The 25,206-nt window shown below is 31.7% G+C and overlaps 1 protein-coding gene and 1 long non-coding RNA gene across 5 annotated transcripts in view; one reads left to right on the top strand and one right to left on the bottom strand.

The window, feature by feature from the left end:
* Positions 1-24,452, top strand: part of LOC108740522 — a 35,943-nt gene extending 11,491 nt beyond the window's left edge. For 3 of the 4 annotated variants that reach the window (XR_003232577.1, XR_001938347.2, XR_001938346.2), the window contains exons 2-4: positions 15,393-15,438; positions 23,143-23,356; positions 23,509-24,452. This is a non-coding gene — a long non-coding RNA (uncharacterized LOC108740522). Of the gene's footprint in view, positions 1-15,392; positions 15,439-20,080; positions 20,261-23,142; positions 23,357-23,508 lie in introns of those variants that run through there. The other variant, XR_003232578.1, reaches the window with a different exon arrangement.
* LOC112906773 (cytochrome P450 307a1-like) lies at positions 7-2,639 on the bottom strand. Its single transcript, XM_025981638.1, has 2 exons — positions 2,191-2,639; positions 7-1,216 (listed from the first exon to the last, which is right to left on the bottom strand). Exons 1-2 carry the CDS (start codon positions 2,522-2,524, stop codon positions 81-83), a joined length of 1,470 nt encoding a protein of 489 aa, XP_025837423.1. The 5' UTR covers positions 2,525-2,639; the 3' UTR covers positions 7-80.
* Positions 24,453-25,206: the final 754 nt, after the last annotated feature.

The following is a 25,206-nucleotide window of genomic DNA, read 5'->3' as shown; positions in this document are numbered from 1 at the left end:
CTACTACTACTACGAGGAGAGAGATAACATAACATAAAGCGAGGGCAGTGTAGTGGCAATGGTTGTAGCAGTAATAGTAGTTAATTGGCACCAGTCCTGTTCCTTGGATGTAAAACAATCTCAAAACAGTCTGGCGGTACAGCCATGCAGCAAGGTTTCAAATTGATTTCTTCATTGCTCGATATGTCGAAGTATTGCATTATGGTCGCTATTATTATGAAGCTGAAACACTGCACCAACCTCTGGCCGATGCATGTCCTTTTACCTGTGCTGAAGGGAATGAAATGGGCAGGTTTGACTAGTGTCCCTGTTTCCACAGAAATAAATCTTTCGGGACTGAAAAGTTCTGGTTTGTCCCAGTACACGTTGCCCACGTTCAGTTCGTAGTTGTTTATGAACACCATCGTACCCTTTTCTACTGTGAAGCCTCCGATTTCTGTTTCAGCCGTCGCAACATGTGGCACAATCGGTGAACTCGCCGATCGAAGAGTTTCCCACAGTACAGCTTCCGTGTAAGGCATACTGGTTCTGTCGCTTAGATTCGGCAGTCTTTCACCGTTAGTTACGTTATCAACTTCTGCTTGGATTTTCTTCCCTACTTGTGGATTTTTTACTATCTCCGCCAATGCCACCATTACCAAATTGCCCACAGCTGAATGGCCTCCCAAGAAATCTTCCAATTCAAATATTATATGCTGCCAGTTCATATTAGGATCTTCGTCCAGATGCAAAAGAAGCGCATCCGTGAAATCCTTCGGTGGTAGAGACGGATCGAGTGTTGCCCTGTGCTTTTCGATGATTCGAGCTAGAATAAATTTCCTGATTTCGCTGGCCCAGTCAGAGAGTTTTTGCATATGGTTCGCATATAAGGGTAGCAACCAAGGAAGGAAATCAACGGCGTAGCCTTGATTGATCTCCCAGAATATCTCGTCGAAGTATCTAACCGTTCTCTTAAATTCCGCATCTCTGTAATCGAACTTGGCGGAACACATGTACTGGGTGAACATATTCATGCATGCCGCCAAGACCATGGGCTTGAGTGCGACCGGCTTTCCTTCTGGTAGCGAGCGTAACTCCTCCAAAAGAACCCTAGTCCCTTGACAGCCCACTTGGTTCACGTAATCGAATTGTAACGAGGTAAACTTTGGCGAGCAGTAGTTTCGGGCAATGCTCCGTCTTGTTTTCTGCAACGAGGACCAGTCGCACAAGGCAAGAGCTGAAACAAGAATACACGTTGCTATAATAAGAATAATAAAAGTACAAGTGGCAGTGGAGTTTCAAGGCTGCTGCAACTGATAATTCTACGATGACTTGTGTCTGGAATGAATGTCAACGTTACGTTTAGCACCAGTGACCTACGAAAATTGCACGTTACGTAACTCGTTAGTTGTAAGTCAAAATTCGATTTTCTACTCGATTAAACTAATTATAATTACGAAGTTGTACTCCAACAGGCGTACTGTTTAAAGAACAATTGGTATGCGAGCAAAATAAAAAAATAGTGAACTAGTTCTTTAACGATTCTTTAACTGGGCGGAATAGTTATATCATCGTAATTGTACGTAATAAATTATAAGAACGCGCTAATAAAACCATATGCTGCACAAGCAGCGCACCAAGAATGAAAAAAGACCGTCCATGTGTTTCGATTTCATCAAGAGAGTACGCAAGTTCAAGTTCACGGTTATCCACTCTAGGATGGAATTATGAATGAAATATCCACATGCTTACATATGCTTATGTACAACATACATACAAATATGGACCCGAGAGCCACTCCTACTACAACTTTGACACATTAACCATTTAATTGTAGTATACAATGAAAATTAATAAACAAACTATTCGTTTATTGCTTATCAGCTATATACTGCTCTTCAAACTCATGGATATGCATTGCAATTATTTATTACTTTTATTATTTTAAATACCACAACCATATAAGCGAAGTTTATAGAATACGAAATTTACAATTTTGATATTCGAAAATTGCCCCTTTTTCTACACCCTCGTTCGCGTAATAATTTGGTCGCTTTAGTCCGAACAGTAGAGCTCATTCGTTTAAATTAAATTGGAATAGTAAAGGAACATCTCCTTTGATACTAACTTAGCTTTCAGAACAACAGCCTTTCGTGTAAGTGCATATTATATGAATTAAAAAGGCACAACAAAAAAAAAATAGAAACTTACAATTATTTCTGTCTCCACCGAAAAGTTTATGGAAGCGCATAAAATCAGGTCGTCCGCCAAATTCGGCTCCTTTTGTTATGAGTACTTCCCTTATGCTATCGAAGTTGTTAACGACAACGCAGGGTGTCGCGCCCAAAGTAATGCTAAAGATATCCCCGTAAAGTTTGGACAGTGCAGTAAACGCTTGAAAAGGGGTTTCATGTTGCCCCAGAAGATGAAGGCTGCCGATAACGGGCCAAGGTTTCGGCCCTGGTGGCAGATTCTTTTTCTTCTTCGGTTCTGATAAACACCACACCAATAACAGGGTTAGTAGTAGCGCGGCTAGTGCGAGCATTACGAGTATATGTGACCTGCGTCGTTCACCTATACCGAAAGCGAAATCACTAGCAAGTACCCGGCTACGGCTACCCTTTATATCACTTCACTGACGATGGAACAGCGTCGTTGGTTCGTTGGTTGGTTAGTTGTCGGTAGTACTTGGAGAGACATTCGCTCACACTGCCCCCCTCTCACTTGTCCTCTCTCCCTCACACCGACTAGGGGGTACATGCAGTTTCGAAATCCATCGATGATAATACGATGATAACGGATCGAAATCCTTTTTCGCCAGATGAAAGAAAAACAAAACTGATTCGTCGAGGTGAAGGAAAAACCGGATTTTTGCCGAAAGAAAAGTTGGTACCGACACCGACTACCGAGAACCTAGCCGTTCGTCAATTGCAATATTCGAAGCACCTGCTTCATTAAGACTCCAATTAAACAATGTTTAAATTGCCTAATTGACGCTTTTTTATGAAACTCGACATTCACACAAATTATAAACTTGGTTGCACAATAGCCGTCACTAGAAGTTTGAAAATTAGGTAACCGATTATTCTATTTTACAGATAAATAATTAGGCGACCAGTAATTAAGTATCGATTTATTAAAAATCAATAATGGCTTTTATTAAGTAATCGAGACATTTCTAACACCCAGAAATGGTATTTAATAAAATTCCCTTGCGGATCCAATAAATTACTTAATTATGCCATCAAAAAATAATTTTCTCATGTTTCGACAAACTAATTAGTCAAATTATACATGTAATTAGATCGGCAAATAAACCAGATAACAGCGACTGTTAAAAACAAATTAATTAACGTTTATTTTTAAGAATAACCTACTCCTACGAACTAATATAATTGCAACAGTACAAATAGCAAAATATTAGCCATGGGAAATCATTTTGTGTTAGGTGTAGGTATATTTTACTCTCTATTCCTTTCAATAGGAAAAATTTTCAGGAAGTCATTAAAAATAACAGCAATTTTCAAGGACCAAATGTATATTATTTTATAACTACCTATATTAAATGCTTTAAGCATCATTCTGAGTTTGACAGGAATCGATAATTGCGGATAATTACCAACAAACAAAAGTAATTTAGGTTGTTTATTACTTTCTTTAGGTTCATTTCCTGTTAATCAATCATAAAAACACTTAATTGACATTAATTAAAATAATATTCCTTAATTCTTGAACGAAATTGTTTTTAAATACATTTTTTTTGTAAAAAAGGGATAATAAACGATAAATACAAGAATATCAACACCCAACGCGAGACTAATGCCTACATTTTTCCGTTTTAAAAAAATTTTGTGGAATCTAGGGGTTACTCTTTTTGATATTAATCACCAAGTGCGTACATATATTACTGCAAGTTATTACTTCAAGTTCCTAAGTCGGTTAAAAATATCTCAAAACGATATATTTATTTCTAAAAATATAAACTAGATTCATCCCAAGCAAGTATTACTTGTATTAAGAGCGAGTCTCATTACTATACGGTTTTCCCGAGTATTAAAGGATTAATGGTGTTGTGTTAGTAGTAATTTAACTAATTAATGCTAAATAACATGTCACATATAACAACTAACTCTTCTTTCCTTGGTTTGTGTAAATCTTCATGTATGAATCCACATAGTTCCATTAGTAAAAATTTAGGTGATTTCCCATTTCGCCAACTTTCAAATTTCTACCTGTTTAATTATGTGTCGATTCGCCAACTCTTGAAGAGTGTATTATATAACCCTTAGGTGTATAATAATCGCCTACTTGTAACAGATATATATATACATATAGGTAAATATATATGCACGTACAAATATTAACCGGCATGTAACTCATACATAGTTTTTAGGCACTAAATAATTCAACATAATAATCTTTATACGAGATGTTTGCTGAATTCTCAGTTATAATCAGTGGAATTTATTCTTCGACCCGATTTTCCATTAATCAGTTGAGAATTCAGCAAATTTCATCTCGTATAACACATATCTGAGAACAGAACTGGAAAGAGCTTTAGAGCTTTGTGCGGAAACACCGCAATTCAAACCCTTTCATTAACTAGTAGTTGGGCCTTGATAAACTTTATAAAAGTGCTTTGTAATTTGTAATTCAAAATGTTTCAAGCACATTCAAAGTGATTATGTTTGAGCTTTAGGAGCTTTGTGCTTGAAAATGTGCTTTCAGTCCATTCAGGGCTTGGAATTACTACAATTCAAGTCCTTTCCTTAGGCCTTGATATTAAATGAATAACTTTTTAAAACCATTTTTTAATTTGTAATTGAAAGGGCTTCAAGCTCATTTAAAGTGATTATGGATTTGAATCGAATTGCTCTGGAAATATTTGATAATTCGAAGTGCTTTGATTTTCAAATGTAATTGGGCCTTGTAAGGATTACACCGCTTTAAATAAGATCCTTGGAATTAGGAATCTTTCGGTGAGGGCTTTGATCAGACCTTTATGAGCTTTGTGCTTCAAAATGTGCTTTCTGTCCGTTCAGAGCTTCGAAACAACAATTCAAGTCCTTCCATGAACTAGTAGTTGGGTTAAGTTAGGTTATTGATAAACGAGCAACTTTATGAAAGTGCTTTGTAATTTGTAATTCAAAGGGCTTCAAGCTCATTCGAAGTGATAATGGATTTGAATCAAATTGCTTTCGAAATAATTGGTAATTCGAACTATACTTGAATTTTCAATTATAATTGCGGTTTTACCTAAGGGTCAAAGCACTGTAAGTAAGATCCTTGGATTTAGGACTTGGAAATGTTTTGGTGAGGGCTTTGCTCAGCCCTGTCTGAGGTTTAGATTTTAATTTATATAAAGTTTTAGTGCAAGTTATTTACAGTGTTTGATAGGACTAGCAACAAAGCAAAAAAATTGGCGCTAAATTTAATCCGGTATTGTAACAGGATGTAGTAACTTACACATACGCTAAAAATATTTTACCAAGTAGGCAATTTTCGATCGGTTTTGCAATAGTTCGTTATATAGACAAAACTGAAACATTTGAAGTTGACAATTGAAACGAAAAAAAAACATTACCTTATATTAATTAGTCTAACCGAACAGCAAAAAGTGCCAATCTAACGAAAATTCATTGACGTTGCATTATAAAATAAAAACGTGATAAACAAATAACAAGCAATTAATTGATTGATGTATTGATTTTCAGTCATTTGAGGAGCGAATTAAATATGTAGTTAAATTGACCAGTTAAAAAAAGATATCAGCATAGATGAGCTCTCATCAAATTTTAAGAATTCCTATTGTTTCATTTAAATTTAGCTGAGGATATATTTTGCTACAGGTTAACCTTTACAAACATGAGTTTTGGAAGTCAAAAAATAAGAAAAACCATGATTTACTATGACAGCGTCCAAGAGGCGTTATTCTGAATTAAATAGCAATAGCAAAACGTTTTAGGTTTAGGTACTTTAAAATAATTACTATTAAAAATTTCTAGCATTTAATCTTTGAATTAAAAGCTCGTCTTCTAGGACAATTATTTTTCTGATGTAATTTTACTGTCCATCGAGTTGAAAACAAAACGTAATATTACATATGTACACTTGTTTTTAGGAAAATTCCTAATTATTTTAAGAGAACAAGGTTTCCATTGCGTGTAAGTGGTTCGAAAAGTCCAGCCGTACAAAATATTGCTGAATTGTAGATAAAGTTCCGGTTTTGCAACGCTGAGCCCTATCAGTACAAAATTACGAACTGGTTTTAATTACTTATGTTATGTTATGTGATACAAGTTATGCAGTTACTTCAAGTTTTACCCTTGAATAAATACTCACTTATAAACCTAGACGCCGCCAAACAGTCAATTTAATCGCGAAACTGTCATATAAAACGTCTGATATTATTTAGGTCGATGTAAAAATAACTTTCCTAAATCAGAACAACGTACACACATATTTTCAAATATTAAAAAGGGAACATTATGGGGTTGTAAGCATCAATAACTAATTTAGCGCTAGGTTTTACCCGCGGCTTCGCTCGCTGTGATGTTCTAAATACGTTTTGTCCCTTGGGAACAGTATTTATTTTCTGGATAAAAAGTATCTTATATCCTTTTCTGCACCCCGGACAATGTGTGTACAAAACTTTATGATGATCGATTGAGTAGTTAAGGCGTGAAATTGTTGCAACTAGTGTCCGACCGAAACTGATTTTTACGACCGAAACCGAAACCGAAACTTCCTTATAAGGATCATGTTTTGAGAGAAAAATAAAGAAAACGTTATTATAATCAGTCAGTTTTATTTTTTTATCTTTAAATCACATAGCTGTGTGTCTTTAACATTTTCACTTATTGATAATCAAATCAAAATCAACATAACAATCCCTCATTTAAGGAAATACTTTAATTGCCCCTTAAAAATACTTAAAATAGGTGAGATGTTTGTTTGAGGAAGTATAGTAGACTACTCATTTTTTTTTTTGAAGATGCGAAATGTCTACTAATCTACTTCGCTTGGATGGAATTTAACGCGTCGAACATGACCGAGCAGAGCGCGAGAACTCCCGAACGCAGTTTCGATTTCGGTCGTAGTTTCGGCAGATTTGCCGCCGAAACCGAAACTAAACCGAAACTCGTTTTTTTGCCGAAACTCGACCGAAACCGAAACCGAAACCGAACTTTCGGTCGGACACTAGTAGCAACCAAACAAACAAACTCCTATTAACATTTCGTATAAATATATTAGTTAGGAGTCGAGAGGAAAAGTGTTTTTATGATATTCTCAAAATCAAACATAATAATGTAACGTGTTTCTTATTAATATGCGTGTACTAATGCACCATTGTAGAAAAACGGAAGTAGAAGTAACAGGAAATAATGTACATATGTACAAGAACATGGAATATAATGAAGGTCATGCAGGGACATATTTGTTTTAATATGTATGTAATACATGCGTCTAACTTGTGATTTTTGCTTCGATTTCAAATTAAAAAGCAATGGAAAATTGCACTTCTAAGTGGTCTACTTTGGTTTTAAAAACGACGGCGTAAGCTGTTTTTTTAAAAAAACAAGCGAAATCGTCATTTCAGTTACAATTGTTAATTATATCATCATATTACTTATTACACTAGAAAGAATACTTCTAGAAACATAACAACACCTAATTAGCCGTTCTATTAAAACTGTCTTCATTATAACAGCCATGAATTTCTCTATAGATCGATGAAGTCCTGTCAGTGAAGGGAGCATAATACACCTAACAAAACATAGCTCATTTTATTTGTTTTTCATGACCTGCACATTGCTTTATTGCTTTATTTGCCATCCCAGTTCGCTGTTGAATGGAGAAATTCCTCCATTACAAAGCGTTTATTTAAAAATGCGAAAATATTTTAATAGACTCCAGCTTATTTATGAAAACTCTTTTATTTATGAATTGCTTCTACACGTTTCAATTTCACGCATTGATTTAAGAAAGTAAATGTATATTGTTTCGTAAAATGTGCTGAGACATTTCTAATCTATAATTATTAGGAATCACGACGGTGTACCTATCACAGTTTTTTATTTTTCTAAATATGCATTAAAACAAAATTACTGGTATGCAAGGGAAAAAATAGTAGGGAAAGAGTGAATACAAAGACAGGAGACGAAAAATTAGAAGGAGTTGCAGAGATATAAAACAGAGGATAGCGTAGGTTCGAATCGCTTTTAACAAAAATAAGTCATTTCGATGCTTGTGAACGATTAATTTAGAAATTTGAAAAAGATTATTAAAGGTGCATGTCTGGAATACAGCTCTGTACGGGTGCGAAGTATGGACGATGGGCGCGACGGAAAAGAGAAGAATTGTTTTAACGAAATCGGTTATATCGAAGCTGCATTATAACGTTATACATAACAAAATTTATTAATCAACTAATGAAAATCGACAATATATCATAAATCTACGAAATTTGTTTACTTCTCACAATTCACAACACTACGCCTAATACTAATCTAAAATCTTATAGAGGATGGACATAAGTTATAGGTACTTGTGTAGGTAATTCTTTGAAAAGTATAATTTTATTCATTTTGCGTATACATATAATACATTGGATACGCACTGACAATGATTGATAAACCTTTATTTCTAGGAAAACACTTAATTGGTATTCTAAAGCACTTTCAAAGACTAAAAAAATTATTATATTCCTGCGCCCTTAATATCAGAAATTATTATTCTTAGAAACATTGAAAAATAGCGCATATTAGGTTCTAATATAAAACCTTATTTTATATAAAAAAAAAATACGATTGAACTTGAAGTATTTAAAGAACAAGGTCGTTCTTATTCAGAAGGTCCACAAACCAAAAAAAAAGTCATGTAAGCTCGCCTAGTAGGTATTACTGTATCTGAACGTGTTGTGTTATAAAATAAAGGAAAAGCCGCTTCGTTAACAACTTAGTTGCAAGACGTTTGAATATATGTATATATATATACTACATATACATGTAAGTATCTGCTAAAGATGAAGTAGGTATGTGTACCTGTACGTATATGCTAGTGAAAAAGATATAAGCCTTATTTCAGGAGGTACATATTTAATTTCTTTCTTTATTAGTACGGCCTCGCTCGCTTTGATGTCCTAAATGCGTGTCAAAGATCGTCGAAAACACAAGTTTGTTCTTAAGTTTAACTAAAGTTTCTAATTATAACAATAACATACACATTTCGTACAATAGCAGTAAATAATATCCTTCTTTATCGAGATAAAAAGAAATTTTTCTATCCCTTGGGAACAGTTTTTTCTGGATAAAAGGTATCCTATGCCCTTTTCTATGCCCCTGGCAATACGTGTACAAAATTTCATGATGATAGGTTGAGCAGTTGAGGCGTAAAATGGTAACAAACAAACAAACTCCCATTCGTATTTGTATTATTAGTTAGGATTTATCTAAACTTTATTTTATTGTATATCAATATAGATACATTGTACATATGTATAATGTTTGGTGCGTGTTATCAATTGAAACTCTTACAGATTATTTTTCAGGCTTTTTGTAATCGAAAATACAGGAAAAACAGTTTAAATTAGATTTAACAAAATGAGACTTGGGGACTTCAACGTTTGGTTAAGAAAGTACCCCCAGAAATTTGTTATTTTTAAATTTAAAACCGGAGTCCTGCAAAAATTTAAAAACAACGCCTTTATGGCATTTCTTAAATGTTAATGAAAGCCCGAGATAAAAATGTTCAGTCTCTCAGAGTCTCTGAAAGCGAGACTCGAGTCTCCGTCTCTCATCGAGTCTCTCTGGTGTCGCTGAGAGATACTGGCGAGAGACTGTCAAAAAAACTGTTTAACGTCTCTGAACGAGAGACTCGAGTCGCTCATAGAGAGATCCTCATTTCGTATCCAGTCTCTGAACGAGAGACTTGAATATCTGAAAGAGAGACTCGAATCTCTCAATACGTAGTGTCTCGATAGACAAGGTTAAAATTTTCTAAGTTCAACATATTTCAGAGATCCCAGCGTTTCTACGAGAGACTCGAGTCTCTCAATTTTTCAATTTTATTCATTCAGTCTCTCTGTGAGAGAATTAACAATTTTATCGTTCGAGTCTCACATACAGAAACTGTGAGAGATCCCTGAGAGACTGAAAATTTTTGTCTAGGGAGAGATTTGAACGGTTGGATGTTTATTAAAGAAATAGGTACTAGAAATTTAATTACTTAAAAAATGTTTGTTGTTACAATTTAATAAAAAACATTTGGGAATTTTAGCATTCTATTAACAAAGTTGCTGAAACTGTACAGTGATAATAAGGGCAATACATTATTAATGATTGAATTGTGAAACACTTTTCAAAACAAACAAGTTGATGGTAAAACACACTATTTTAAGTGTTTCCAAAGTATAATGAGGCAAACTCTTCACAACTATGTTTTGAAAAATGTTTTTCTTGTTTGTATTGCAAAGTGATTAATGTGGTAGTTTTTCAGATTCTTTTATTAACAATAGAATGTTAGGAATGTCAACATCCCTTCAATAAACTTATACTTAGGAAAGTATTGAACTAAAATTTAATATTTTGAAATGAATTTCGCGGTTGTTTGTTTCTTTATAGGTAAAACTGAGCGAAAAGTGCTAGAGACTTCAACGCTCGGTTAAGCGAGAAACCGACAGTGCAGTCAGTATAGATCTTACTAACACATTTTCGAACATTTTATTAATATGCCTACATGTAGGTAATGAAAAAATATTGTTCTTCCTTTAAGAGGCGTTGCTGACCTTCGAGTAGTTTTTCAGGGTCATCACGGAATTAAGAATTTTATATACTGTCGGTGTCAAGTAATTAGCTATTAACTTAAAAGAGGTTTCGAAACCAAATACTCGGTTATACATAGGTTACTGTATGCGTGGAGATGCGAAGATGACTACTGTTGCTGCTTGAATAGTATCTATTAATAAAAATTTTAAAATTCCCATTTTAATCATGAAATAAATTAAGCGATTTATGTAATCAAAGAAATTACTTTCTTTTATCTTTAGATGCATTCTATTTTCTAATGACAGTTATTAATGAAAAAAATTTGACGACTGCGATAATCATCCTGAATTTCTGCTTTTTTATTTTATTAGCTCTTCGATATTTTGCTATAGCAGCTAATTAAAGTTAGCTATGATACAAAAAGGTAAAATAGGGTTTTATATGTTTTTTCTTTCCATTTAAATTAGGCAATTTTTTATAGCAATCGATCTTTAGGCCTTTGACATCAAAAAGTTCAATGGCATCTCTCCAAAATATTATCGTGACGTAATTTTGCTAAGATTGGCCATTCTTGGTATAATTAAAAATGTTACAAGAACCTGTTTAAGACATACGTGTGTGTACATTTATGTCAGGGAAGTACATATCTCAGTTTTGCATATACAACGATCGAAAGTTCGCACGGTAATACTACGGAATTTGATGCACATAACTAATTCTTATCTGGGGTAAAACAGAAACTGCCCTTTTATTAAAATAGAATAACTGCGAGTGTTGTTACAGAAATTATTACTAGATACTCGCTCTTTCAGTTGTAAAATATATTTCTTCACGACATTTAACAAAATGTAATTAAAAAACAGATGCTTAATATTAATTTTTAAGGCCAATGAATATTAGTTACTTCACGGTGTACGGTAGAGTTGTGTAATGAATATTCTGTTCACATTATGCAGAGTTTCCGTTATGCAATGTTCACGATGTCGGATTGTTGTGAGTACTTTATGCAGTTTTGTTTCAATATTTTCTCAATTTTCTTACGATCTTTCTATGACTATTCTCTTAATCTATTAGAACATAAAATTGTACAATTTTTGTATAAGAAAAATCGAATTAGATTTGTTCTGAATATAACAAAAACATAACTGTGGCTTAATTTTTAATTAAAAAAGACCCCGCTTTGTATCTAGAAAAACGGCATGAACGTAGATAAGTAGGGGCAAGGGGGGCACTACCCCTTGCAAGCTCATTGTCCCCTCTGTAAAAGACTCTGACTAGTCGCAGTATCGATAACTCCCCCGTCCGTGAAAGTTTCATTTTTCAGAGGTCGATTTCAAACATATGGGGGTTAATAGACTATCGCCTCAAAGGACTCCATATAAAAAGTCAGTAGAAAGATGTTTATTGAGTTAGAACGTTTGGCCAGTACATTACAAAATGTCACACATTTTTCCTGAATGGCCTACATCTATAGGGTTCGAAGAAGTTTTAGAATTTTCCAAAAGGTTTGAGAAAGTTCCCGAACTATAACTAATTTTCCTTTAGTTCAGTTAGTTTTTTATTTGTTTTTTTCTTTTTTAATCTAATTCGATTTTTCTCACATAACATTTTCCACAGTCCAACCACGATGTACCTATAGTGTAATGCTTATTTAAACACTATAGTAACGTAACCCGGGTGAGCTAAAGTTCATGCATCGAATATTAATGCAAAATTTAAAACCGCAAGTACATGTTCATCTTCACATACAGTAGAAAATTTTATTTAATGGTACAAGCATGTCTTTTAGTTTGTCCAAACCTAAAGCTTTTGCGATGAACATGATTGCTAAATTACATACCTAAGACCCAAGAAAATTTCACTTCCTAGTCGAAAAGGAAAGGTAGGAAATAAACATGCGGTTTGACACATTCTCTACTTTTCCTGCCTAGGTGCGTGGTATATACTTACTAATATTATCACGAAATTCAAGGCGTTTTGTGTTATGTTAGATTATTATATATTGTGGTTTCACATTGTCTTTTTTTGTGGAACATAAAACGTCTTGAGGGATATGAAACTTAAAGTTTACATCGATGAAAATCAAACGGAGTTCTGTGGTGCTTATGGTGAATAACACTAAATATATGAAACACTTTGACATTTAATTGTGGTTAATATCATTATTAATGTGAAAATTCATTTTCAATTTTCTACCCACTATGAACTACCTCAGGTTAATGAAGGAAAATTTGTTGCTGTTGTCAAACCGCCCTTGTCAAATACTCTGACCAAACAAGCTATACCAAACACTAAAACCCAAAATTCCATATTTAAAACATTTAAAGGTGTCATGCTGGAATATTTTAGGTTTTTCATCGTTTTATCTGCAATTTTGATTAATGTATGTACAATAGGAATAATACTTTCTGCGAAGGATAATAAAATTATACAATAAGTTGTACGAAGTTTTATGGTAATAAGCATATTGTTACAAGACTTGAAATTTAAATTAAATAACGTGTTACGTAGAAATCCGGCCCATTACCCAAGAACCGAAAAATGTTTACGGTGTATAACGCGGAAAATTCACATGTTGACCGGTTTCTGAACTTTCTGTGTTTGTATGAATTCTAATTTTGAATTAATTACCACATGTACCTAAGCCATATAATACATATTGGTTTCCTTATATACTTGAAAATATAATTTTAAAATATATGTTACGAAAAACCCTATTTCAGTTAAAATGCGATCTATCTAAAGTAGAAAAAACTAGCGTTAGCATTCCTCTTTAGTCAATTCTAATTTTAACTAGGTAAAACTAGAAATAACAAACATCAGTTCATTCTAGTTGTGGCTAGAGACACATTTTGATTAAAGATAGCCTTTATGTCAACGATTGTTAATATAATATAAGTAATTATTACAAAGTATTTAAATGCGAAACAGGAATAGGTATTTTGTATTTACATTTTTATAGCAAGTATTTCAAATAAATCACGTCTTTATCCATATCTTACAAGTAATTTAGCATTCGAGCTCTCGATTTGGACAAAGTAATAGATATTTTTGCATCATTCAGTTCAAACAGCGTACTATTATAGACTGGTTACGTGAAATTTTACGCTATATTGGAATATGTTAATATTCATAGGGAATCAGGACATGGACCAGAAATATCAATGCTTGGCCTTTGGCTATTCGCACCTACGTCCCTGGGAGCATTGGTTATTTTGTCTAAATAATTGTCATAGATTATTTTTTGTGTATTACCTTAACTTATTAACAGATTATTAATTAAATATGTATTTAAAATCCAGGAAAAGTATGTAAAAGTAGATAATGAAGTAATGTTGTTATTAAGATTAATCGTAAGCGCCTATATTCTGTAGACGGGGTTAAAACGCTAACTTTTCCACGTTTGTGATGAAAAATATAAAAAAACAATGAAACTTAAAAAAACATGGGAGTACATACAATGATATAACGGTAATTCAATACTTGAACGTTCTTAACAACTCGTGGAGAATTTTTATAGCTCCTTTATATATTTAAAGATTAAACAACATAGTAAGCCTTTTATTTACTGTTACTTTTACGTTTGTCAGGGCGATAAAGTAAAAGTAATGGAATGCTTACTAAACAATTTTGATTTTCAATAATAATTTGGAACCTATTGAGCGTCTCTTTTCTTTCAAACTGGTATTTGTCGAACTTGAACTGGCCTTTACAGTTACTTCTTCTTCCTTACTTAACTTCTGTAATAATATCTGGTCAATAAAGTAAAAGTTAAGAATTCTTTCCGCTTTTCGTTTTCAACTGATTAAAATTTTTTTACAAATAGGTTGTGCTCTCTCAGTTCGTACATTTCAGAAACTAATTTATGTTACGGTAGTGTATACCTAATTTAAATATTCTGTTTTAAAAATGATTACAAAATAAATATTTCTTCTTTGCATAAGAGAGTACACGTTATGAATTATAAAAAATGTAAATCATGAGAATTTGTCAAGCCACCGAACCGAACTTTAAATTTGCATATAGGTATCTAGCAATTTTTCGAATTTAAAATTTAAACAGTGGTCATTTTTTTTTTCTCTTTTAATATAAATTATCAAGTCAAAGTCTATTAACTGGTCGGCGGTGTGTAGGGCGGTTTTTATTTACGGCTAACGATAATTATCAAATTCCTTATATAGTAGTTAAGACACTAAACATTCCGCGAGTTTATTTACTAATCATCTAGAAAATTTACATTTCACATCGAAAACAAAATAGTAAGCAGGAAGAGCTAGGTTAGGGTCAAGTGAAAGGAGTTGAATAGTACAGCTAGTAGGCTGTGGAGCATTGAAATAATTCTACCAGCAAGTCTTAATTTATTACTGTTAATACATTACAACGGTTCGTAATACACGACTTTTCATATTTTTATTATAATATTTTCATTTTGATAAAACTAATTATTGATGCTCTACAAATAAAAGAATCTCGACAGGCCGAAACTATGCTTGGAATTCGAGTTTTATCTAGACATGTTCTAGAGATAAAACCATATTTAAATTACCTTAAATGTTTTATAGGCGTCATAAAAAATAATTCCCACATTTTCTTTATTATGCCCTATATTTTTTGATACCTACTGACCTTTTTCTCTATTTTTTTTAGGTAATCCGTACTGAAAACAACCATCGATTAATTCATTGTTAGTCTGGTAAGTTTTAATTTTATTAATACTTATAGGTGTAGGTATACATAAGTAATAAGACAATTACAATTTTTTCTATTTCGCCACGAAATTATAAAACATCTGCAGCAAACAGTTGGCTCTGCGCGGTATAATATAGTAATAAGTAATAAATGATATTAATTTTTAAAATATACAAATTGTATGTACAATAGGAATAATACTTTCTGCGAAGGATAATAAAATTATACAATAAGTTGTACGAAGTTTTATGGTAATAAGCATATTGTTACAAGACTTGAAATTTAAATTAAATATTTGTTTTTTAAAATTAATTTGGGTGGATAGGGTGGCAAAAAGCAAATTGTAATAAAACTAGCTAAAGACGCTTTAAATTAAATTAAAAATAAAAAACTTTTTACACTATAGAGTAAATTTCAGGATTTCCATTTTCTTGTTTATTTTTTTTTGCGGTTGGTTATATTATTAGTGCGTCTTTTAAACAATTAATGACTAGTTAAGATATTGCTCTATTGTTTCACTTTTATTTTGAGTTTGCTTTATTAACGCAGTATTGTTTATTATTATGCAATTTAAAACAATTAAGCGTTATGAATGAAAATATTTACTTCCTACCACTTTGTTTTAAAAACTATTCATTCATTAAGTCGACGGAAGGGTAGAATTTTGGCGGCATTTGAAAAGTGCTTACAATTTTTGTGATGCAATAACCCTAAAGTTTACAGGAAATATTTATATAAATATCGAAGTAAACAATCCTTTCAAATTCATTCATCAATAACACTTCTTGTAAACAGTTTGAGTAATCTATTATGCTGTAGGGGTTATTTTTTATAAAGCTTGGAAAGGACAGAGTACATTTTAATATTCTTTATGTGGAAATTACCACCCCAGCCGAATTATCTGCCAAGTTTCTTTCTTCCTAAATTATTAAAGTGGAATCAGATTTATAACTAAACCTGTTTTTCCTAATTTGAATAAATTTAACTATACCTAATTTATTTTCAATGTTTTTTGTGTTTTCAAATTTAATTAGGAGTATTTAATTTACTGTGGCAGAGTTGAATAGCGTAGGTCTTTTGATGATTAAGGTGTATTTGCAATTTCTTTTTGAATTCAAGGACGACTTAATTGCCTTTAAAATTACCGTTCATATTACTTAAAAGAGGAAGTTATTGTCTAGACGAAATATTATATAGTCCATAGTTAACATGAAGAAGAGTCTTAATTTACAGTTTAGTTACTGCTCGACATACCAATAATTCATTTCTGTAATTTGATACTATACGAATAATACATGATTAAAAAAGAATATGTGCAAATATTATCATTTATTACAAGCGTGTGGCAAGCGTTTTCTTTTTGTTTAAATTTCATTCAAAATTTATTCTCACATTACATAAATATACAAGTATTCGTACAAATGAACTATCATAAGTTATTTCTATTTAAAATGCAGGTATTTTTTATTTGTTGTTAATAGAAATTATTCCACTTAATATANTATATATTTATATTTTAACTTTACGTTGCTAACCGCAAGTTAAAATCAGCAGCTAAATAAAATTCTATAAAATAAACTAATTTATACCTTAAAAAGCACAAAAATGTTGAGATAAAATGGTTTATTTGAATGTTATTTCCGTTGGAGACCCTTTTTAAATTGCTATTAATAAAAATATTTTATCTGTTGGTTGCTTTAGAAATTTTTTTTTCAGCGTAAATGAAATTTTGAAACAAAAAATACTTAGGTAAAGAACTAGTATCTTATTATAAAAATTCAATATTCATTCATGAGTTTATGTAGTGTAACGTATAGGTGTTATGATATTGCTTCTTTTATTAATCATATAAAAAGACAATATTTTAAATAAAAGTTACGCGAAAACTAAAATGCACATGACTTTTCATAGAAAATGAATTAATAAATTTCATCACGCTCTAGAATATTGGAGAATGTTAACAAGTTGTAGAAAAACTTACGTAAACGCTAAACTTATTTTGCATACCTAGTCAATGTTTGATTATGCTGTACGTGGTAAATAGGAGTAAGTTCAAAAATTAACATTACGATTATAGATGTTAAATTAAAACAAGATAATTGTCAAAAAATAAAACCTGCTACTAGTATAATAATATCTCAAAAAAAAAACACATATTTTAATTTGAATGGTTTATATGCTAGTTATTATTTTATTAACCGTATATGTACCTACGGTATTACGATTAATTAATTAATTAGTCAATGAAGTAAAAAGCCAGTGATCATGCGGGACTTGAATGTGTCTGGTTCATGTGACCAAGAACGTATAATATGTATGTTTAGACCTACCGATCGCTAGTGAATAATCTGCATTAGAAATTCACAATAAATGTGTGACATGGTTTTTATTCCTGTTAATCGGGAAAAAGTAAAGTAGCTCAACTTTCCTTTCGGTCAATTCAACGACACAAAAAGTACTTAACGTGTATGTATCACTTTCGTTATTTCATAATAAAATTTGTCTTTACATCAGGTACAAGTAGGACATACTTATTTCTGCAATCTGATATGCAGTACGATTTATTTTTGACTCTGTTATTTACAATTCTATAACGACTAATTGCGCTTTCATTAAATAACTCAAATATTACGTCTTGAAAGAAAATTTTTTTGTTGCCTTGTCGCAGTTATTGACCGAGGGTATGTATATGTATATGTTCGAGAGCTTTTGCGATTTTTCTCTCGATGTACCCAAGAAAATTTCACTTCTTGAACGAAGGATGTTGAAAAATAACGTAACACGTACCAAGGGAGGAAATAAACATGCGGTCTGAGACATTCGTTACTTTCCCTAACGTGTAATATACCAATATTATCATGGAAATCAAGTTATTGGAGATTATATACGTACTTGTGGTTTTATATTGTCATTTTTGCGAAACTCAAGGCGTCTTGGGCTGTGGAAACTTAGAAACAATCTTGATTGACCGCGCTATTACCTATTTGTTTTATAGGGGGAGAAGGGTCGACCATCTTTTAATTTTTCTTACAAGGGGTTGGGAGGGAATCTCACAAAAATGCCCAAACTTAAAATTATACTTTGAAAAAGCTCGGGAAGTCTGCACTGAAAATCTTATATAGGTAAAGATGAATGATTAAAGCAAAGTTTATTACTACCAATAAGTAAAAATTACCATGACCTTTCTAAATACAAATAAACATTCCTAAAAATTACTTACTTTGAAAAATAAACATTAAAACAAACCGAACCTGTACCTATTCATTTTTTTCCTTTTGATTGTTACGTAATAAATATTAATCAGGACGGAGGGGGTCGGCCTATTCTTATTTTGTCCTATATAGGAGGGGAGAGGGTCAAAAACTAACAAAAATAATCCTACGTAATTTACAAGCATTTTTTTGTACAAAAAAAGTTATATTGTTTCGGTGATTCGGTCCTAATTTCTAGTTGCTTCTTTATTTCCTTTTTTTGTAGGCTATATCCGAAGGCCTTTTTTTATTTTTAAATTAACTGCATTGTTTTTACTGTATGCTGCAGGGCTGTCACTTTGTATGAGGGGAACATATAGTGTAGGTACTATATTATTTTTAAAATTACAAGGGTATCATCCACTACATCCCTTAAAGTTGTTATATAATGGAATTCCATGCGAACGAATAAAAATAGAATAGTTTAGGACGTGGTTCAAAATTACATATGTACTGTTTGTTCTATGTTTAACGAGCATTTTATATTACCTGTGGTACATGCGTTGATTGTCAGTGAATTATTCGGGGGATCAGGACAAACCCCTTCATATTGGTAGTGATTATTAAGCGACAAACTTAGTTTTTTTGGCATTGATAGGAATACATACAACGTAATGTTATTATTTCTCTCAGTTCTTCTAACAATCAAGCAAAAAAATAGGAGCACCTATGCAACTGTGCCTTATTCTACATTCTGTCCTCATATTTATACATATAGTAAGTAATCGTGTGAATTTGGACTATAGGAGTTCCCAAGCATATTCACATGCGTCAAAATCGGTAGCCTACTTTTAACAGTTTCACCTGATTCTAAAGTTCGTCACAAACAATGCGATTGCGAGAAATTGTGAAATTATTTAAGGGAGTATTTATTTTCAATTTTACATTTTATCTATCCATCTATACGTAGTATACACTGTACGTAGAATCACTGCACTTGTGTTGTAATAACATATGTACTGTTGTCCAAAATTAGTCCAAAAACTACGGTGGTGGTTGTAAAAGTCGTATATCCTAGTTATCGAAGACTTGTATTTATACGACAATCAATTTCACCTTCTAGTTCTTTCTACATTGCCTGTTTAATTCCATACATGTGTACAGAAATATAGTGTGGGTACATAAGTTTTAAACAAACACACGTATGTTCACACATAATTTCATAATTGCATAAGATTTCGCTATTTCTTGTTTTTATCTCGAATACAGATATTTATAATTACAATACCTTCTTATACGTAGACTTGTGGCATTATTTTAATATACATACGTGTATAAACAATGAGAGGCATTTATCTGTTTACGTTTTATTTATTCTTCCTTATTATACATAATTGTAAAGTACATATTATATTTTATTATATGTATAATCGGTTAATAAGGTAATTGCAGTTCTTTACACCGAAAGAATATTCAGTCAAAAAGTGCGAATTTGAACCGTCGGCCATAGAGATAATTAATGAATATGAAGTATGAAAGTATACCGATAAATATATAATAAAAAAAATGAAATTCAGGATCTGACCTACCTGTGCATTTGCGACAAGAAAGTAATAGCATTGCTAAACGTAAAAAGTGAGTAACAGTTATGCTACTGTACAGTTATCAAAGATTCTTCATTCTCAAAACTAACGGACTTAATATACATATATATATATACAAATATATAGGTATGTATTTAAAATGTGTGTGCACCGTGTTGTATTTATAGTTGGTGGAGTTAGTCATTGCAAATTTCATCACTTTTAAGCCTTGCACAAATGTGCACGTACATTTGTAATATACAGGTATGGTAAAGGGTTCACCGAACGTAGACGTTACATATGTCGCACAAACGAAAATATAATACAATTTGGAAAATGTGTGGAATATATATTTTTTAACCACGCCTGCTTATAAGAAAGCTATCCTAAAGACCTAAACTAACCGAACTCTCAAAAAACTTGTATTTACTGGACTTTTAATACTTAATTATTTATGCTGAAAAATGGCTGAAGGTACTAGTACGATTTTTCCTATATCACGTTCAGTTCCCAGTCCGCCACTAGTATATATTATTTATATATAGTTTACGGCAAGTATCTATTTAATAATAATAAAAATAAAACCTGCTTACGTTGTGAGTACCTGCTTAACTATTACAAGCAAATTGTTAATGAGAGCGACTTAAAAATTATAATTTGGAGATTTTCTCGAGTACTCAATTACTTATCCTAAATACAATTACAAATGTTATCGCGTACCTATTTTGTTTGGGGGATTTTAAAATGACCTTCAAAAAGCTTAATCTATTTTGTCCTCACGACATTTCTGGTTTATTCTTTTCACAATAATCGTACCATTTTGTAACCATCGGTAAACGACAGGGTAGATTTATTGGGCAATTATAGGAAAAGAAGTGCGAAAAGAAATGTACCTCTCAAGGGTAGAAATGGTTGTAATAAAGTAATAATATTGGAAGGTAAATATCATAAATCCCCAGTTAGGCTAACAATCTATAATTTTTCTGAGAAGCGCAACAAAAAAGGAAAAGTGTCCCTACGGATTGCAACCATCAATTCTTCCACTAATAATTATCGTTTGCTGCTTGTTCATTTATTTTCGAAATTAGATTCGCCTTACCCTCAAATCACCGTAAAATTTCCTTGAGCCAAGCCGGTTAATTTTCAAGAATTCATATTCAATACCATGGTGTGTTTTTACACCGTTGTGTTAAAAATGTAATACCTTCTTGCTGTACAAACGCTACAAGGAAAATTCTGACATTATCTTTTATTAATAACTCATAGAAAATTAATCAAACGTTTCAGTAATTTCATAACATTAACGAAAATATCGATTATATTACGGTAAGCGGATTTTCTTCTATTTAACTATCAAAAATTTTCCTTTAGAAATTAATACAGTTGTTATTGTTTTAATTGCATTATTTTTATTATTTATTATTATCGTTAACAGATTTAATTTTGATAATGGCACGTAATAGAATTTTCCTATGTTCTGTTATTAACTCGCCACTAGTGTATATATAAAACAAACTAAAAAGTTAAAAAACCTCCCAATTTTTCAACCTTGGAGGTGGAATATTCTCTTCAATTTTGTATGAGGCCACCCTTGGGATATTACATATACGAAAAAAATAAGAATTACAGCGTATATTGTATTATTTGATGTAACTAAGCCAAGTTCAAGATCGTCATCATCAGTGGCGAATTTACGAAGTTGAAGGTTCGACATTATATACAATGTAAGAATGAAAAATAGAGACTTCACATTCAGTCGTTTTTGAGTTGCAGACTTTTTCAAAAATTCTTGCAAATCACTAGTCGAATCAATACGGTATGAATATTTAAAGAAGCAAAAAGCAAGATCACTGAAATTTTTAATTCCTGATTCTTTGAGAAAGTAAAAAGTTTTATAATGCATACATAATATTTGCTGGATCCGACTCTGGTTTATTTTAAGTTTATTTTCCATTTGAATTTCAGAAAGAATAATATACTTTGAATAAAGTGCAAAGATAGAAATTCCTCTATATACAGTATCACTTTAAAATTTGCCTTCTTCAGATAAAAAATAACTAAGGAAAATAAAGTTTAATAGGTCTTTAGTTCCACTAAGTGTTTTAATACAAACACAAGTTGGCAATCAAAATACTATTTAAACTTCTTAGTGGCTTCTAGATTATAAAAATGCGGATATGAATTTTATCGGTCAAGGTATACTGAAGGCTTGAAAATATTTTAGAAGTACGAATTTTGAATGAATAATTAGTTTCAATGTTTATCTCCATTTTATTAGTAAAAGCGTTAATGAAAGGCATCGTGTATGATTTTTAATGTCTTTATTAAAACAGCCAGTGTACGATTAAAATCTGTTTATATGAATTCTTCATTTATTAATTAAAATTGATTCATTTATTAGTTTTTTACGTTTTACAAAATTATACTCTCTAGAATATAAAAACTTTAATCATCTTTTTAATACATAATAGATTTTCAGCTTTTGAGAAAGAAATTGAAATATCTTTCCTCAATTAAAAACCTTTATTGTTTCAACTCCTTACGAAAATTGTTACCTTCACTTAGAATTTTGAAAACAATTTAAACATTAACGAGTAAATTGTTGTGTTTAGGACTGCATTAAAAATTTGTATTTCATTTATTTCAAGCTCTACTCAAAAAGTACGGGCATCGAAAACTTTTACACACATTTTTAGGTAATAACTTTTAGCTTTTCAAGTGTTCAACAAAGTTTCAACATTAATTTTATTTAAATTTACGTATTTATGCATTCTGGATATACGCAGTGTATGTTGAGTTGCATATGCTCGGCATGCTACATATGTTTATGATAGCAATCTCTCTCTTTAAATTTAATCTTTTTCACTTACTAAAGTTTGAATAATCTTTTAACTAATTGTAAAACATTTTGCATGCATCTTCATTTTGTTTCAGACCTATTTACAGTATGAGAGATGATTCCAAATTACAATATTCTGCAGTGAATACAGGTTACACTATTTCAAAGTTAAGTAAAATAAACCCTTGGACGCCGTTGGCCATATGTTATGGGGAGTTGATTGTAATAGTCATACTCCTTTCCAGAAGTAGCAGTATTCCGGAGAACTGTGAAAATATCCAGTACAAAGGGACTACTTGTTCATTTGTGGTAATTAATTGTCAACAATCATCATCACAACTACACATGTTTAAATTGCAAGAGTCATGAAGGGTACATCATGTATCTATTAAATTAGCAGTCTTCTTTAAAATATTATTGATTAAAAGTAGGTAATTGTTTTTTTTTGTCCGTTTTTACAGATTCGTCAATAAATGAGAGAGATTGGGAATTTAATTTTGACTCTAGCGATGACGATTGCGATGTCTGCATTGGGATCGTTTCTGAGTTTGCTTTGTTTTTCACACATGTGAACTATGGAGGGTCACATTCTGCAACTAATTCAGGTAATAATACTTAATAACAGTTAAATTAACATTAATTATACGTTATTAATCTGTTGTCAATTTAGACGTCTTAGAACATAATGCTTAGGATGACAAGCATATGCTACTTATTTGCATAATATCGTTAGATTATTATATAGGTCATTTTGTTGGGGTTGTAGGTAATTGTGAACATTAGTCTATCAAATTTTTTCTAAAAAGGCTTGGTTGGCGTTTATAGCTCCACTACATTTTGCCATAAAAATTCATAGAGAACATCGACTTGCACTTCCAGTCCCCAATTTAAAAACGTTTTTATTTCTTAATTGTTAATATTTTCTAAACCCTGGTTTTGAAAGCCGAGTCTAATGATAAGTGAAGGAATTCAAAATTGCTACCGCAGCCTAACTCTCAGAATACTTTGCAGTAATTTGGGTTGCCTATTTAAAGGACCAGCAGTCGTCAGGAGATTTAAAACAATTTGTATTTTAAATTCAAATTATGATGATACCTTCGCGCGAAATGAGGGCGCTGTTGTCGAGTTAAAGGTAGAAATATTACAGTGCGATTAGAAATTTGTAAGCAACTAAATTTTTGAATTTTAATAAAATAATCTAAATTTATTTGGTACGTGAGCAATCTATAAAAATAATTATGATTTTACAATACCTAACACTTATTGTAAATGAAGTTTTATCAGTTTGTGTTGTATATTTCTGTAATGTGATCATTTTTACGTTGTGTCCCGTACATTACAACTTTTTATACGTTCTCTGATAGTCAAAGATGATTATAGTTAAATATGCGGACAAAAAACTGTTAGTTTTANAACTTGAGGAAGTTTGTAGTGGATGGAAAATCGAAAATGAATTTTCACATTAAAGTCTTCAAAAAGTATTGTATTTTTAAAAAATCCGTGTTTTTAAATTACGTGCCAATGAAAATAAACGAAGTTTTAGTTATATAATTCATTATAGAAAATAATATGCAAATGAAAATGAAAATTTCCCACTCTTATGTCAAGGAAGGTGCTTATCAATTTTTTACAACGCTTTTATAACTAAAACTTCTTACGTTCCGTAGGTATTTAGGTATTTAAAGAAAACCAAAAGATAACATAGTACATAAAAGTACAAACTAATTGCAAATTTTAGGTGGTTACCTATGCATGTAGAAATGCTCCAACTTTTTTATAACTAAAATCCACAGATCAGATAAATTCGAGTGTAAATTAATTTATTTATCGTGTGGTTTAAGGTTGTTTATCGTATATCCTACATGAAGAAGACGAAGGCATCATATTGTTTGCTTTTTATTGTATTTTCTTTGAAATTTCATGTGTTTTCTTGTCTTTCTTTTGCAGGTGTTTTGTTTATTACTTTACGAACTGTTATATTATGTAATAGTAACTTAGAATGACAGTTAAAATGTTTCTAAATTGATCTTTTGGCATAAATGATAAATTTAAATTAAATATTTGTTTTTTAAAATTAATTTGGGTGGATAGGGTGGCTATAAGGGGAGATGCGGAGGCCACAGAAGGTTAGGGAGCCTTTTTTCTCCTTAATCTTTCAA

Source organism: Agrilus planipennis, unplaced genomic scaffold (assembly GCF_000699045.2).
Source record: "Agrilus planipennis isolate EAB-ADULT unplaced genomic scaffold, Apla_2.0 scaffold179, whole genome shotgun sequence".
Lineage (NCBI taxonomy): Eukaryota > Metazoa > Arthropoda > Insecta > Coleoptera > Buprestidae > Agrilus > Agrilus planipennis.
This window is presented reverse-complemented; position numbering and strand designations above follow the sequence as displayed.

Coding starts and splice junctions, on each gene's coding strand:
- LOC112906773 (XM_025981638.1), bottom strand. CDS start 2,524: ATGCTCGCACTAGCCGCGCTACTACTAACCCTGTTATTGGTGTGGTGT. Junction 1,217..2,190: donor CGGTGGAGACAGAAATAATT/GTAAGTTTCTAT, acceptor TTCTTGTTTCAG/CTCTTGCCTTGTGCGACTGG.